At 47.7% G+C, this 18,167-nt stretch overlaps 1 protein-coding gene across 1 annotated transcript; it reads right to left on the minus strand.

Annotated features, from left to right (window-relative positions):
* Nucleotides 1-1,324: 1,324 nt before the first annotated feature.
* Nucleotides 1,325-18,051, minus strand: LOC115311392 (fatty-acid amide hydrolase 2-A). The gene is given in 8 exon segments (XM_042291656.1): nucleotides 1,325-2,174; nucleotides 2,238-2,333; nucleotides 8,749-8,865; nucleotides 8,867-8,904; nucleotides 10,490-10,609; nucleotides 11,700-11,909; nucleotides 12,989-13,208; nucleotides 17,789-18,051. Coding segments are annotated over 8 exon segments (1,593 nt in total). The 5' UTR covers nucleotides 17,984-18,051; the 3' UTR covers nucleotides 1,325-1,577.
* Between the last annotated feature and the right edge of the window lie 116 nt (nucleotides 18,052-18,167).

Raw genomic sequence — 18,167 nt, forward strand, 5'->3', positions numbered from 1 at the left:
AGCGGAACGTCACTCACGCACCAACGTGTCTTCTTTTTTTGCTACGGGAATTACTTGAGCTAGTTGGCACATTTTATTTTCCTTCGCCAATAAAAAACAAAAAAAAAAACAAAAAAACACGCAGATTGTCCCAACAACGTTTGAAGACAGTTAGCTCGCCTGGATGCATGAATGAATTAAGAATGGTGCTGCAGTCCGGGCGGTAGCATGCGCCACCTGGCACCTAGCATGCAAAAGCTCGACTAGGCTAAACTTGGCTTGGCTAAAGGGCGCGACACACTCACAGTTCTCACAATGCCCCGAAGCGCTCACTGATGGCGCTGGCGTTTCCAGAAACGTCCATTGCAAGCATGGCGCCTCACTGGTGCCCCACGTGTGCAAGCGTGTGCGGCGTGCGTGTGAGCGTAGCTTTGAGAACCTTGCAATTGCACGTACGCGCATGAGTAGAGACATGGCGGCTGCCATATGCCTTACTTGCAATCTTCTATACATACGCAAAGCAGCATCAGATAAGGCTATCAAATCGTCATCCAATCAAGCAAAAAAAATTATTTCGTGCGTGCGTGACAAATGCGGGGTCACGGGGCATTTGTGATATGTCGCGTACAAAGCTACTCCTTCAATAGACCGATCTCACCAGCCAGTTTGACTACGCCACCGCTGCCGCAATGCCTCGAGGGAACTTTAGTCTTTCTGCGCGTGCGGCAACCTCTCTGGAACTCTGCGCGTGAAGGGCACGAACAGTCTCGTGCACTGCCCAATGCCTCCTGTGAACTAAAGTTATGGCTGCCTCGCGCAAGCGCCAAATGCTTGGTGAGATCGGTCTATTGGTTGTCACGCTTCAAACAAAGCACACTGACTAAAACGTGTCGTAAAAAATTGCAATCAAAAACTTTTGGGCGAATGGGCCTTTACCGTAAATAGCCTCGTTTTTCGCATGAAGGCTAAAATTAAGTTTTGAGAGGCACATTCGGGCGGAGACTGCGCGTTCGGTCGTGCGTACTATGTTCTCTTTTTATGAGAAAAACATTCCCCTCAAACACCATGTATAACCTGTTTACTGTATAAGGTATTCCTATTCTCTAAGTATCCGAACTAAGGTCAGAGCGGTTTGTTGTTGACCAACGACGAAAATGGGCCCCGATGAGCGGTACAGTAGTGCAGCTCTGTTGGCACCTCCCGGGAGAGACTCGAGCTTTCATTGATGGATGAAATTGACGGTGTAAATTGGTGCCAACGACAACTTAAAAAAGAAAAGTAAAGATCTTTGTTTATGTTATGCTAGAAATCTAAAGCAGAAACAGAAAAAGAGCCGAATTCAGTATTCCAGAGAAACAATGTTTTATTATTTTAGTCGTTTTTTAGATAGTGTTAGATCATTGAACACGGATGCGACACTGTTAAACAAATGTTGGCTAGGGTGCATGAAACAAGCTTGAGTGCCGAACACAAGCACGACGAAACGGCCGACTCGTCGTACGCACTCGACTCCGCTGAGTTATTCAGGTTCGTGAGCTTCAGGCGCGTACACTCGTGTGTCGTGTTTCCGCCTTTACTTTCGCGATCCCACAATTCAGTTAAGTTCTCGAAGGCCAGGGTTGCTTCCATCCGCCGAAACCCTGGTCAATCTCCGAGGCCACGGCCAGACAGAGCCTGTCTTGGCCCCGAGCTGCGGCCACCTGGACCCCCAGTGGCAGCCCCTGAGCGTCGAAGGCGACCGGGCAGGCCGTCGAAGGAAACCCGAGGAAGTTGAACATGCATGTCATGCTGAACGTCTCGCAGAAGCCGAGGTCCTGGTGGTGGTACGGCGCGGAGGTCGCGTTGGTCGGAAGCAACAGGACGCCGTCGGTTCCAAGCAGGTCTTCCAGCCGCTGTTGTAGACCGGAGACCGTCGAGGCGAAGTATGCCTGCCGCTTTTCCGATCTGAAGTAGGCCAGGCTGGTGAGCCAGGAGAGGAGAATCACTGCGGGGCTGTGCTTGCATCGTCCGACCAGGGTGAGCAGCGCTTCCTTCATGAGGTTCATCTTCTCCTGTCCGTGCTTGAAGATGTCGCCTAAGTCGGCTCCGTTGGACGAGGCGCAGGCTGTCAGCCAGAAAGGGTACAGGTTTCTGAGTTCGGCGAGTCGCAGGAGAACTGGAGTCACGCCGTGGGACTCTTGCAGGAACTTGACGACCTTCGAATAAACGAACGCAATTTGTGAGAGCTGTCCTCATGTAAGTCTGTTGCGCTCATTCACCTTATGGAGCGAATGCCGTGCCTCGCGGTCTACTCGACTCAGGACGGTGGCGCCTTCGTCTTCTACGTAGTAGATTCTCAGATCGCGTACATCGACCTGAAATTAGAAAAAAAATATCAATCTTATATTTGTCATGTATTCTCTAAGTAATTTTCGGTAAAAAAACAAACATTTCTAATTAATGTACCGAGTCACTGCTTAATCAAGTTTACAGTTGTATACGTGTAGCTCGCCTTTAAAATTTCTGAACTTTCGAATAGAAACTAGGTTGCGTGGAAAAATTAACTATGCTTTTGTTGTGCAGCGACTTTCTAGAGGGCATTGATTTGTTTTTGTTTATTTATAAACACTGCTATCACCTAATTAAGGGTTGTGACCGGAGGGGTTAGTTCAACTTATTGCTCCAGTTATACTATAATGGAACGATAAAATGTCGAGAATGCTCGGTTGCATAATATAGAGAGGGATCACAAGGTGAAATTTAGAGTACGAACAACTTTTCAATATCTATAACGAACTTAGCTGAGGACGAGTGAGTCTACAGTTGCGCGAGAGAAAATAATATTTCGTTCCTCAATATTTTGTGGGCAAAAAAAAAAAAAAAAAGAAAAAAAAAGTCACCGCGACAAAAGGCATATAACAATACTCAATTTCACTTTAAAGGGTCGTTGCAACGATATTCGCTTGGAATGTATTTTACTTTACAAGAGCTTACTGGCACTAGTGGAGGACTCAAGGGTACTCGCACGCCATGCCACTGGCCAAGAAACTCCTTTGCTGAGGTGTAATTTCAAGGACAGCACAAGAATCATAGAAAGAATAAAAACACTTAGGGACAAGGACAGACAGCAGAGTTCTTTCAACTGGCAACGAACATTTACTGATGTCTCCTTCAAGACGTACTATCTCCCTCCCTACTTTTCAAACTAAAAAAGGAGTTTCAACATTGTAAACATTGTAAAACCCGAGACGTAGGACAAAAGGAGAAGAAAAAAAGGGACAACACAGTGTCTGTGTTGTCCCTTTTTTTTTCTTCTTCTTTTGTCCTACGTCTCGGGTTTTTCTATGTTGAAAGTTCACCAGCTCGCTTGCCATCCTTCTCTGTAATTTCTATAAAAAAGAAGGTACAAGGAAAGGGATCTATTATGCCGCGCGCAGGGCTGAGAAAGCAACGCTCGGTCACGGACCTCTAGAAAGTTCTCGTTTATTCTTATTCCAGACTAACTTCTATCATTTATTCCTGTTTTTGTTTTCTAGAAAGTGCGTGTTCATTCTCGCCCCGAGCGCGCGACGCTCTAGCCGTTTTCGCCGTATCTTCGAGATAGTGACGCACTCTAGATAAGAGGCCGCCCGCGACCTTGTCGAGTCAGTTTCGCCTCAGCGTTCGATCTTGCTGCTTCGCCGCCTTCGACGCCCGCGACGCTCTGTTGTTATCTTTCTTTTTATTTTCATTTATGGGCACAAGTTCGCCCCATTAAACGTTCAGTTTACTCAGTTATTCGCCGCCTCGTCACTTGTCATCCGTGACAATATACACACCCGGAGGAAAACAAATCCTTAAATAAACGAAGATTAAAAAGGGAACAAAAAAGTGAAAGTCGTTTACCACTCCCTGTAACGCCGAATTGGAGCGCAGCTCTTGAGGAGGAGGAGGGGAGGGTACTGAGGGCCACGTGTTCTCGGGGGGGGGTCACGTGACCCCCCCCCCCCCGAGGGCACGTGACCTTGGTGGGGTCACGTGGGGGCAAACACGTGCCCCCTCAGAGGTCACGTGACCTCGGGAGGGGGTCACGTGACTCCCCAGGTCACGTGACCCCCCGGGTCACGTGACCAAAATTTTTCCGCTAGATTTAGCGGGGAAAGTTTTCCGCTAGATTTAGCGGGGAAATTTTTTCCGCTAGATTTAGCGGGGAATTTTTTTCCGCTAGATTTAGCGGGGAAATTTTTCCGCTAGATTTAGCGGGAAAATTTTTTCCGCTAGATTTAGCGGGGGAAAGTTTTCCGCTAGATTTAGCGGGGAAATTTTTTCCGCTACATTTAGCGGGGAAATTTTTTCCGCTAGGATTTAGCGGGGAAAGTTTTCCGCTAGATTTAGCGGGAAAATTTTTTCCGCTACTCGATGGGGAAATTTTTCCGCTAGATTTAGCGGGGAAATTTTTTCCGCTAGATTTAGCGGGGAAATTTTTTCCGCTAGATTTAGCGGGGAAAGTTTTCCGCTAGATTTAGCGGGAAAATTGTTTCCGCTAGATTTGACGGGGAAATTTTTCCGCTAGATTTAGCGGGGAAATTTTTTCCGCTAGATTTAGCGGGGAAATTTTTTCCGCTAGATTTAGCGGGGAAATTTTTCCGCTAAATTTAGCGGAGAAATTTTTCCGCTAGATTTAGCGGGGAAATATTTCCGCTAGATTTAGCGGTGCATTTTTTCCGCTAAATCTAGCGGGGAAAATTTTTACGCTAGGTTTAGCGGAGAAATTTTTCCGCTAAATCTAGCGGGGAAATTTTTCCGCTAGATTTGGCGGGGAAATTTACCCATAATGCACCGCGCGGTTACGCCGACGCCGACGGCGACGGCGACGCCGACGGCGACGCCGCTCAAGCCGGAAACGGGCCCCTAAGAGCTGCGCTCTAAAAAGACAAACAAACAAACAAACGAACAAACAAAAGCATTGACAAATTCAGATAAATGAATTTGTCTTAGGTAGTACGTTTACAATTATCTTAGTTTAAAAAAGTTGGAAAGGAGATAGTACGTATTCGTAGAAGACATCAGTGAATGTTAGTTGCTAGTTGAAAGAACTGTGCTGACTGTTCTTGTCCCTAAAAGTTTCTATTCTTTGAACATGATTGTAAACCTGAGACTGGGGCAGAAAAGAGAACACAACAGAAGGTGGTAAAAGAGGAGACGTTGCCTCCTCTTTTACTACCTTCTGTTGCGTTCTCTTTTCTGCCCCAGTCTCAGGTTTACAATCATATCCAACTTACACCAGCTCGCCTGCACTCTGACTATTTTAGAGCGCAGCTCTTAGGGGCCCGTTCCCAGCTTGAGCGGCGTCGCCGTCGCCGTCGCCGTCGCCGTCGCCGTCGGCGTCGCCGTCGGCGTAACCAAGGTCATCCCAAGGTCACGTGACCCCCAAGGTCACGTGACCCCTCCCAAGGTCATCTCAAGGTCACGTGACCCCACGTGACTCCCAAGGTCACGTGACCCCTCGAGGTCACGTGACCCCTCCCAAGGTCATCTCAAGGTCACGTGACCCCAAGACCCCACGCGACCCTTTGAAGGTCACGTGACCCCCAAGTCACGTGACCCCTCTGAGGTCACGTGACCCCCGAGGTCACGTGGTCTCCTCCCCAAGGTCACGTGAGCCCCAAGGTCACGTGACCCCTCCCAAGGTCATCTCAAGGTCACGTGACCCCAAGGTGACCCCCACGTGACCCCCAGGTCACGTGACCCCTCTGAGGCCACGTGACCCCCCGAGGTCACGTGACCCCCCTCCCCGAAGTCACGTGACACCCCCCCCCCCCCCCCGAGGTCACGTGACCGCCCCCCCGGAGCATATTAAAGAATGAGGGGAGGAGGAGGGGTCTACCCTCCCCTCAGTACCCTTCACTCCTCCTCCTCAAGAGCTGCGCTCCAATTCGGCGTTACAGGGATTTGTAAACGGCTTTCACTTTTTTTCTATTCTTTCTTTGATTCTTGTATTTTCACCAACCTGCTCTTTGTCCTTTGTCCAAGGACAAAAGCGAGCGTTTTCATTCAACCTCTTCATCGCAAAACTTGATGATGTAGCTGGGCGGTCGCAGTACCGCCCAGTGACGTTATTTAAATGCTGTTCATAGATTGGATCCCAACATTGCGTGGGCACTCGATATGGGCTCGTGATAATCGATAGCTCGAGAAGCATTCGGGTAGTAGACCGTATCCATGCTGCAATGACGGCAATAGCCGAACCATAACAATGTCTGGAACTCAGCTGGTGTCCTGCGCTTTGCCAATCTCAGCGCGTGGCTACGATCAACATTGGCGGCACATAATCGGCTCCAGATCATCTGGCCGCTTGTTGTGGCTGCGAGTTGGGGGGAAAAGGGGGGGGGGGGGGGAGCGTTGAACGCATAGAGTTATTATAATGTACGCTAGGGGTTCATATGGCGCTAGTGTGCTGACGCAACTTAGAAGCAGACAGCAACCAGTCGAAAATTCACTTCCGGTAATGCATTTCGATGGGAAAAAAGTGAGTGCAATTTCTCCCTGCGCTCGATTATAAGAACAAATATCCCGAATAATTCGTACGTGCTAGGTAGCTTGGAACATTTCTCTGTCAGACAGACGAAATAATTGGTCAGTTTGAACGTTTTTTTTTTCATTTTTTTTTCAGGTTCATTGCTTTTAAGACGGTGCTAAAACGGTTTTGTACATGCATTTTTTGTGCACTGTCTGACACTGTTAGCGCGAACACGACGTCGGCGCTTTTCAGCGTGAGGGATATACGTGCCAAGCGAACGAAAAACATCTGGAAACCAAGAGAAACGGCAAGAACTACGCAGTAACATTGGATCAGTAACATACCCGTGCATGTAAGATCAAAATAAATTGAAGGCCACGCAATATATTTCGAATATAAATAAGTAAGTACTGCTTTATTCTTTTTGCTCTGTGCGAATATGCTCGTTCTATAGTCAAAAGATCAGCCGCACGCTCGAAATCTTTGATAACAAGTACCCGATAAAGGCTGCCCGGCATAAAAAATAATAAAAAGAGACACCTTTCATAACCAACGTAATTTATTCTTAACGTTTTGAATCTTTTTAACCGCCCGTAAAGATGCAATACTGCGCCATTTTCATATAGTGGCAAGACTGGCATATATTAGCAATATATAAGCGTCACCGGAACGCTGGCGAACCTTGAACACACTCTATATTCCTTTCGGTTGTTATTTTGTTTTGAATCATCGCTTGTTTTTACACACCCGCTGTGGAACAGAGGTTTGGGCCTGAAATATAGCGAACTTAAACATCGTTCACTGATGAAGCCAAATGCGCTAACTTAAGCATTGCACTTTTGCAATGTTAATAAAGGTACATGCTGTTCGTACGACCCAAATAACGAAAGTGTTTTATGTTATTTTCCGGCGAAAAGACAAAATGCACGTGCTTTTTCCCATAGGAATGCACAGGAACACCGCAAAAGTAGTCTGTTGCTGTCTGCTTCAGTTTGCTTCCCGGAAGTCACTTAGACACTAGCGCCAGTTGAACCTCTAGCGTACATTTTATGAACTTAATGTTCGCTGGGACGTCAAAGACTGAAGCACCACCTGGTGGCGTTCGCAAAAAGAAAAATGGTCTACAGTATTGTAAAAGCTTGGTCTGCTGGGCAAGTTGGTAGTGGACATTCATATTAAAAATAGCGCAAAAGAGACGGGACAAAAAGACGAAGAAGCACACAGGACAAACGCTAACTGGCAACTAAACTTTATTGAAAGCTTCCAACTTTGCTATCGCCATGCACGTGCTTAGTCTCGTTCAACAGAGACAGGGCGTACCGCCAAATCCGCACAATCATACCGCCCACCGCCCGTTCCAAAAAGTCAGCAAAACAGCTACATCACCCCGACGCACAATCCGAACGAGAAAAGAATAGAAAAAATGCCGCGTTAATATTGTCAAGTTAGATAGTGTTAATGAAATGGTACTCTTTCTGCTGCATATACACCGATGCGACGCTTATGCAAACGTCTTTGTCACAATCACGTATTTTCACTGCCTCCAGCAACTCTCGTTCCCTCCTTCCTTTGTTTCGTCCCTCCACCTTCGCAGCGTCCAGCTTGGGGGAACAACCACAAGTTCTACAATGCCCCGGTAAGTGGGAACCGTAATTGTTGCCAAGAGAAGCCACTTACCGGGGCATTGTAGAACTTGTGGTTGTTCCCCCAAGCTGGACGCTGCGAAGGTGGAGGGACGAAACAAAGGAAGGAGGGAACGAGAGTTGCTGGAGGCAGTGAAAATACGTGATTGTGACAAAGACGTTTGCATAAGCGTCGCATCGGTGTATATGCAGCAGAATGAGTACCATTTCATTAACACTATCTAACTTGACAATATTAACGCGGCGTTTTTTTCTATTCTTTTCTCGTTCGGATTGTGCGTCGGGGTGATGTAGCTGTTTTGCTGACTTTTTGGAACGGGCGGTGGGCGGTATGATTTTGCGGATTTGGCGGTACGCCCTGTCTCTGTTGAACGAGACTAAGCACGTGCATGGCGATAGCAAAGTTGGAAGCTTTCAATAAAGTTTAGTTGCCAGTTAGCGTTTGTCCTGTGTGCTTCTTCGTCTTTTTGTCCCGTCTCTTTTGCGCTATTTTTAATATGAAGGTCTACAGTAACGTTGACACAAGATACCGTCGCGCGAGTAGCTCTTCGCGCTGATTTGTTTGTCTGTGGGAGAACTTTCGCGCAAGTCTCACTCTCTAAGGTCGCGCGCTCCCGCCTCGCACAACTTCGGCCCCGTCTCCTTCACCTTTTCGTCCAAGCGAAGCTGGGCCGCGTTGGGACCAGCCATGACCTTGAGCATGGGCGCGAGGTCTTCCACGAACCTGCACATGGGGCCAGTGCAGTTGTACTGGGCCATATGTTCAGGCCACGCGGGGGAAAACGCCCCCGTTGGAGACAGTGCCTGAAAAGTAAGCCAAGAGGTCCTGTTTCAGTCGGTCACACCGAACGCCTTTTCGATAAAACTCAGGAAACCTGAAAATATAGTCGTGGTAGCAAGGCAGAACTTATATATAGTCTATTCACACTGGAAGCGGATCCGCGTTCGCAAAGCGGTTGCGAACGCGGTTGTATAAAGGTCCAGTGCAATTGCACGCGCACTCGATGACATCAAGTGCGCGTGCAATTGTACTGGATTTTTATACAACCGCGTTCGCAACCGCTTTGCGAACGCGGATCCGCTTCCAGTGTGAATGAGCGGTTATTGTGGAGCCGCGCGGTTAGCCGCGCGGCTCCACAATAAGTTGCCCAGGTTTCTGGAGTATTATTATTTTTCCTTCTGAAATACTCGGTGATAGTCTCACGATTAAGTTAGAGAGCAAAATGTCGATACACCTCTCGCCCTTGTTTCCGACTGCTCACGTTTTGCTGCCACCGACGTGTGTTTTGGCAGCGTTTGTACCCCTCTTTTCTGGCACTGAGCCTTGGTGGTTATCACTGTCGAAATGCTCGTCACTCTTTGACTCAGTCAGCGAATGAAGGAACGTTCGAGTTGCTTTAGGAAACGGCATAAACGTCCACTAAAATTTCTGTTCGAAAAGTTGCTCAGAGGTTGAGCATCAGCCTTCGTTGAATCAGTGCTTTGCCGTCTCCTCACGTTGCGCGTAAACTCAAGCCACATGGCGATGTCACCGCGTAGCTTGTTTACAAGCGACGTCCGTAGAAGTTAATGCTCCAATTTTGCGAACGCTCAAATAAATTATTTATTAGAGTTTGAAGGCCTAGTAGATGTTAACACTTCTGCTAACGTCGCGCCGCAACATCAACTGTGACACGTGCACTGGAAAACCGAACGCGTCTTCCTCACGACTCACGAGACATCTCTATTTTTCTGTTACTGACACTTAAGCGTCAGGCCGGCTCGATAAGAGTTTAACGCGCTATGAGGCACTCAACTCCACACAAAAAGTCGCACTCTCTCGCGTCTCTGCGGTTTTTGTAGGCGCTAACTTGTCTTTCCTCTAGCCAGAAAGTGAAGGCCAATCAGTTTAAACCTGGCTGGTGCCATGTAGTGAACTTCCACTTAATAATCGGCTGGAAGACAACACAAAGCATCCTCCGAGCCCTCCGTGACCACTACGAAAGTTTTCGTCGTTGATCGCCGCCACTGCCGCGCCGTGAAGGGACGACACGGACCCAATAGCGCGAGCCCGAGCAACCGAGGCAACGTCGGTGCCAACAATGCAATAAGAGAAGACCGTCTCAAGTGCGCGCTGTAAGACCGTCTCAAGTGCGCGCTGTATACGCGGCCCTACACAGAAAAAATAAAAATAAAAACAAACTACTAAAAAAAAAAAAGAAGGAAAACGTCGTTCGTCTTATCCAGGCATTGACGGACGACGTGAAATGACTGCACGTTCACATTGAAAATATTGTGACTTCTAGATGTATACCAATTTCGTCCGAGTGCAGGAGGGTATTTTCACAATCGCAAGACGGTCTGGGCACACACGAACTGACTGGGTGAACGGTTCGGGAGACCGGGTTACCTGCCGTGGGCTTGTGCCCGTAGATCCCGCAGTATGCAGACGGTACTCGGATGCTACCAACCAGGTCGGTGCCGATGCCCATCAGTGATCCTGCCGCAGCGATGAGGGCTCCCTCGCCTCCTGCAGTGCCGGCCAGCGGCACGGTGAAGGGTTGATAAATAGGGGCTTGCCGAACCTCGGCTCTGTTCTCGTTGGGAAATATACGAGATTATGTGTAGGTGCGTGAAGGGTTACCGCAGCAGTGGTGTTCTCACAGAGCGAGCTTGGTTTGCCTTTCAAATGGGGAAATTGAAAAGAAATACGAAACAGTGCTGCCGCTCTGAAGCTCTCCTGGAGTTTAATTTAACCTTGCGAGATACAGATAGACAGTTTGACCAGTTTAGTGCAGATAATCAGGCGAGGCAAGTAGAACAGATCGCGTATCGTGAGCCAAGCATTGTGTTCCTCAATGTTCGCAGTTATCAGTGCCCTGACGCACATAACCAGGAGCTCTGCACAACGCTACAGTTATATTCTGCCGAAATGCAGTGGCGATTGCAGGGCTTTTTCTATCCTAAAATAATTTCGTTCTTGAAAAGAAAAAAAAAATTTTTCTTTCCCGTTTTACGTTTTTCGAGACATAAGCGAATTTTCAAGAAATTCACTCATGTCGGAGAATACTAGAAAACCCTTCTCACTAATTCTTCGCCGATGGACTAAATATTTGCGAGTATCTTTAGACTGTAGTGAACTGCACCTGATTTTCCACAGCCGAAAATATACATTGCGGAGTTTACCGCGAAAAAAAAAGGATAACAGTAAAAAGGTGCTCTTGCCCTTTAGGCGCTATATGCCTCGAAATTAACGCGATGGATTAGTCGGTTATTATTCGAATAAAGGGCGCCGATGAAGCGGGTTAAAATATCTAATCGACATCCAGTCCTAATGTGTACGAAGTGTATATATATATATATATATATATATATATATATATATATATATATATATATATATATATATATATATGAAGCGTAACATGCTTCGAACATCATTGAGGATGTTCGAAGGATGTTGGAACATCCTTCGAACATCCAAATGTCATCGAGTCTGCAGCAAACAGCGTGTCTCTTGTACGATACATGGCCTCGGTGGCACTGATCGTCTCCTCGGAAGGCTCTTCGGGAAAACAGACGAACGGGCACTTCCTCTTCGAGGAGAATCGGGGAGTTACCGCTGCTCCCTCCGGGCGACCGGCGTGTGTCGTACGGGTTGCGCGTGGATCCTTGGAGTCGGTTGTGCGAGTCCCCCCAGGCGCACAGCTCGGGCACGTTGGTGAGTGCCAGCGGAATGGCGCCGGCCTGGCGGAGCAGGGCCACCACCGCGGCGTCTTGGTCCGCCCGCTGGCCCGCGTAGTAGGCAGAGCCGGCATCCTGCACGAGCCCTGGAAAAAAAAAAAAAGAAAGAAGACTCTCTTCCTCCATGGAACGTCATCAAAGTCCGATGGTCGAACGTTAACCCAGCGCTCCCGTCTGATCTGTCTTCGCTCGACCTCTTTGGGATAGTGTCAGAATTCTTGTGCACAGGCTTTGATTCTTCTAGGTGATGTTGGTCCTGAGGGCAGCAGGCTTGCCAGAGCGCTGCTGAAAACTGTACCACGACACTGGAAATTGTCTTTAGTCGCAACCGGGCAGGTGTATTAGCAGGCTGCGAACGACACTTGACAGCGTTTGTGCATAAGAACGAGGGGTCGCGTGGTACGCTGTCGCGTCTTTAACACAATATTTTTTTCTGGGCGACACTGAACAAACAAACAAACAAACGTACATACACTTAATAAACCAGGTTGACGGCAATCTTGCGATGTTTTCCGGTGGTTTGCGTATATATTATTGTTGCCGTTTGGGGGACACCAGTCAGAGTCGCCTTCCCGGCAGCGTGTATGTTGTCCCGAGTATATACCGTAAGAAGAGGTCTGTGATTTCACTTTCGAGTAGAACACAAGACAACGAATCAGGGCGAACAATATCGGATTCCGGCATGCGACGAAGCTTATAATTGGTTCCCCGTTGGACTTCGAACGCGTTCGAAGAGTGAGTTTTAGCCACTAATCATTCCTGTCAGAGCTCGGCGTTCACGAGGAAAGAAGAGGCGTGGACACAATAAGTTAGCCCTTTGTTTCCCAAACTGTCCGTGACAATAGTGACGAATCAAAGCCAAGATATGATATTATTGTCCTCGCACAATCTACGTCGAATGTCGGCCTACCCATTATCAGATAGAAGACAAGGCCTGCGCACGACGTCATTGCTAGTGGATACCCGACCCGCCCCCAGCTGCAAACACACCGAGGCTGGACGCCGCAAAGGCGTGTGCGTCTTGGCGCCGCCACATACGCGGCCATTGCGGGACGCTGCAAGACACGGTGGCGGCGACGCTGACGCCTGCTATACGCGGCGCTGCGCGGCTCTACCAGTGATGACGTTAAAAGGGGTTCTAGGTGGGTGGGATTGGCCTACCCACCGCTGATGGCGATGCTGTTCTTTGCGGTGAAGGGCACGCCTAGCAGAGGTTTCTCACGCTCCAACTGCTCCGGCGACAGGGTGCCCGAGCGGACGAGTCTGTCTGCTTCCTCGGCGTCCCGGAGGGCCGCTTCGAACCTGTCCTCGACGACGGCGTTCAGGGCGCCCTGCACCGCCAGGCTCCTGTCGATGTACGCGTGGACCAGGTCGACGCTCTTCACCTGCGCCGATCGAAGATCGCTTAATCCCACGATACGTTTGATGCAACAAGCGATATATCTATCAATTTACTCCAAAACAATTGGGGTTGGGGGGATATTTATACAGCGTGAAGTTGGTCAGTCATTTCAAAGTTGCGAACGATGATAGGCGATTTCCCCTACTTAAGGATAGGTATGATGAGCGATGTTTTCCACTACCGGGGTACCTGGCAGGTTTCCCATAACATGGTGTAGAGTTTTTGGAGTAGCCGGCGCCATTTCAAGGCTGCCAAATTCTCCATAGCACCATTTATTTTCTTCAGGTGTAGAGTTTCAAGAGCCTCTCTCTACCTTTGTTACCCAGATGAGCGAATGCTGAGTAAGTTATACCGTTCGGTCCGGGAGAAGACGAGAAGTTCAACCCGGAAAGTGCGTCTTCCAGTTCACGTGCAACATATAATGCATCCATGTAGCTACACGCTCGGAACTGACTATGAGGTTTTACAGCAATTGGTGCTACCGAATTTGTGACATTTTTTGTGAGTTTTTTACGGAAGGCTTCAGCCAAAATTAGCTCCGAAACATCTGGTCTGGGTGATAGTGTCCAAAGAGGGTGATGCTGTTGGGGTGGTATCTGTAAGCTCAGAGGTTGTGTATCTGAAAAAGAGGCTTGCGAGGATCTAATGTTACACAATGTGCCCTCCAACAGCGCCTAGCCGATTTGTCTATGTGACGTTTTATACGTTTTTGTTGGCGTCTCGCATTGCCCATATCTTCAGGGTCGTGTGTTTTTCCTTTCGTTCGTATCTCCTTCGAAGCACGCGAAGTCGATCGTATTCTACATAGATAACAGGGTACGTTCGAGACAAGGTATATGTTTTCTTGGATTGCTTCATAATTTCTTCGATACCATGCTTCATTGCTGTCAAATGACTCACAAGCTTTTTCAAATGTAATTTTAAAGAGATAGCAATCGGTGCGTCTAGTTGGGGAAGATTTATTATTTGATTCAAACCCCTTGAAGGAGACTGTATACGTTGGAATATGATCTCTGCCACGGCGTTCGATGTCTGCGAATCACGTAATAAAATTCGAGAGACGTGCGGAAGCAACAGTCCAATCCAAGCAGCTACTCAAATTATTACCCCCCCCCCCCCCAAAAAAAAAAAAAAAAAAAAGTACGACTTCCATTGTTTAGCGAAAAGAGACCATGCTGATGGGTAAATGTCGCAAGTGAGGTGCCCCGGATAATTGTTTTCACAATTCCCCATAAGGAGTGGTGGGCATTAAAGCCCCCGTTAAGATGTGCGGAGAACGAGTGCTTTCAATACTATTGTTAATTCGTACGGAGTTAAACTTAGTATTTGGCAGAATATCCCTATCGAAAAGGAACATCAGACAATTTTTTATGATCCATCCGGCTGAGAGTCTGTTGTATTTTGGGACATTGGTGGTCTGATGGTTTGATGGCGTCAGGGTTTAATGGTGTGATAGTTTGATGGCCTGATGGTCTGTCGTATTTTGGGACATTAATGGTTTGATGGTGTGATGTTCTGATAGTCTGTCGTATCTTGAGACATCTGAGGGCCTAATGGTTTGATGGTCTGTTGGTCTACTGGTCGGTATGCGTTTCTATCACACATGTACCGGCAGAGGACAAAGATTGCATTACAGACAAACGTAAACTTGATTTTGTGCCCGTTATTATTTTAGGTAAGGAACATCCGAAGCGTTAGAATATCTTCCGAAATCTTTTGCAAACTTAAAAGCAAAGTTAGTTCTTGGTCACATCTATTGTTTCAATTTAGAATTGACCTGAATGTTGAATTATTAAAATGCAAAAACAAAATGGAAAAGAAAATGTGCTTAATCCACTCACAACTTTCGAGACTCCACACTTTCAACTTTATCGGTGCCCGTTGCGTGGCTATCCACATCGTCTATGCTGGGCATGACGGCGTCGTGCGACAGCGTGCAATTCACTAAGCCTCGTCGGACCAAAAATGCAGTAATACCGCATTCGCGTATTTGTAAGCGTTTTTTCTTGCAAAAATTTAGTTCACAGTACATGTCCGCCTAGTAAATAATTTTTCTCTCAAGCAAAGTGGGTTTTTTGGCACATTCTCTGTCACTTAGATCATAAACTTGATCTACTTGACATCCAAAGCGTATCAACTAATTGTTTCACCAATGGTCTATAACACAATTTAAGAGAAATCTATGGTTGCAAAAACATACCTGAGTCTACAAGTATGTATCTTCGTTACCTTTCCAGTATCCTAGGACAATTGTTGAGGCGGATTATTACGGATTGAACACCCTTTATCGAGCCACGCCACTGTCAGCTTTCCACACCGATTGTGATTCACGGATGCGCGACGACGTGAGATCATTAGTGCCTCCTCTTGGTCACTGCTGGAATTTCCCGAATATAGCCAGGTTTCTTCCATCACCGAACGATGTCATGAGAAGCACCATAAGCCTTTTTGATGTTCTGATTACCTATCGAGATATCCTGATGGTTTCACCCTGGCAACATCAAAACGTTTCGATGGTTCGTCAGTCCCCACAAGAAACGTTTTGACGGTTTATGAGCTACAAACAAACTATTAATGATCCATGAGCCACAACCATAAAATATTTGATGGTCCATCAGACACCATCAATGAAGTCTGAGGGGCCATCAATAAGGTTTGTTGGACCATCAAGGTCTGTTGAACTATCAGAAAGGGTGATGGCTCATCAAGGAGATGTAACGGGCCGTGAAGAGAGTCTGATGGGCCATCAAGAAGGTCTGATGGGTCATCAAGAAGGTCTGATGGGTCATCAAGAGGGTCTGATGGGCCATCAAGAATGTTGATGAACCATCAAAAACATCAAGGCTCCAGTCCACGCTGGGAAGGTGGTTGGACAGCGAAACTATGGTATCACCTGCAACGATTGCCTACTATACTATAGACCCCTTTTTTGGCAAACGCTACCAGACGGTGTTCCGGTCTTTGACGTGCCAGAGAACTTCCGGTTATAAAAAGAATGAACGAAGGCCACCTTAACACCGCTGCTTGAAATGTAGATGAAACGTTTAACTACCAATTCTCCAGGTGAACGCCAAAAGAACGAGGGAGTGCGTGATCTCGCTGTTAAAATGTTTTGAGCATTCTTGTAAACCAACTTGCCTCCTTCAAGATGTAATATTGTATAGCCGAAGGGCCCTCGTTAAAATCTTTAATTTTGTTGTCCGTGTAGCATTTATGCTTTATAGCACTGGTGACATAAGCAAGCTCATCAAGCTTGCAAAGACGGTGCCTCCGTGATACTATCAATAGCGGAAACGCGGATTCCGACTGGCGATCCTGTCTAAAGGGAAAGCGTCGTTATCTCGGACATTGCTGGCCCTCGGGCACATGTGTGGCGTTATCGTCAATAAACACGCCATTATCCGTACCCAAGAAACCGTTTGTGTTTCTAAGTGGTACCCCCAGAGGGAAAGCGCACAACGCTGAAAAAGCCTGCGCCAGAATATGAGATTGTTGCGGTCACATCAACGCGTCGTGTCAGACATTTCTTTCCAAAATTGTTACGATGCCCACATGGAGTATAAAAAGTTGGTTTGCGTGAGCAGTAAGAACTCCGCGTCTTCGATTTGGTAGATTACAATATTTAAAAGAAAAAAAAACCTGTTTTGTATCGGCTTAAAGAAAAAATTCACATGGGCTGAATTGTTTCTGTTCTTTTGTTCGTGACACCGCAAATATATATTGCGATTTTGCGTTCAATAAACTCAGTTGTAAGTCAGCGCTACGTCCGTGTCACTTCTTTGTCTGGTCCTCGTCTTTCCACGCTGTTTTTAATTCCGAAGTATGTACCAACTCGCCCAAGCCTCAACTTTAGCTTAATTGGGAAGCTTGAGGCTATCCAAAATGCACCGTCATAGCCATGTGACGGGCCATGAAGGCAAATAACATCAGCGATGCCAGATTTTTTTTCTTTTTTTTTTTCACAAGTGTAGCTTTTAGCATTTGATAGGAATCGACAATAGCGGTGTAGACTTTCCATTTTCCCGGGGGGAGGGGGGGAGGGGGGGGGGGCAGGCTGAGAAGTTCTCGGGGGGGGGGGGGGGGGGGGGGGGGGGGTGCTGCGCGTTACCTTTTCGCCAGAACTGGAGATTTAAGCTAACGAAAGCACGCTGGGATTCCATTTCTCATGTATTTTGTCAATAAAGGCAACGTGGGCGTTATTTTGTTTACGTGCCACTACTATAGAAGCCCGTTACATGGCACGTAAACAGCGTCTCGGTAAGGATCATGGCCCGGGCCCGAAGGGGGCTCTGCCCCCCCCCCCCTTCCTCCCCCCTCCCCCCGGATCTCAGCACAGGAGGCACGAGCCCCGATGCCCCCCCCCCCCCCCCCCCCCCCCCCGAAGTCTACGCCTATGATTGATAATCTAATATTGGTCTCTATATGAGCATCCTTCCAGCACATTATATACAGAGGAAAATATCGAAACACGTGGTCTTTAATGACGAGCTTTTACACGGCGGAAGAGCGGATGCAAGCACGCCCTCGGTTTTCAGATTACTTTTCTCCTAGAAGCTAACTTACCTTTCCTTCTCGTATTTCAGCGGCGAGTTCGGAAGCCGAACGGAGTAGGAGTTGTTGACGAATCGGCGGGAGCCGCTCGGACTTTTGCTGAGTGAACCAGAACCATAGCCAGAAGCAGAACCGGACCGTCCGACTCCAAGAGAAGAGAACCACCTCCAGAACCAAGGTGGCGAAGAGCTCCCAAAATGCGACCATGATCGACGACGGCGTCAACTCGAATGACGCCGCCTGGCAGAACCAGCTGTTATGGACTCTCCCAACCCGCGTCGGTGTTGATTCGAACGATATGCACTCTTTCAGTTCGCCTTGTAATCTTTCGGAAATCGCAAACACTGGCTCGGGCATCGGTCGGGAAAAATAACGAGCTCGTAATCGCTTC

This window comes from Ixodes scapularis, unplaced genomic scaffold, assembly GCF_016920785.2.
Source record: "Ixodes scapularis isolate PalLabHiFi unplaced genomic scaffold, ASM1692078v2 PGA_scaffold2__306_contigs__length_199485367, whole genome shotgun sequence".
NCBI classification, from domain to species: Eukaryota; Metazoa; Arthropoda; class Arachnida; order Ixodida; family Ixodidae; genus Ixodes; species Ixodes scapularis.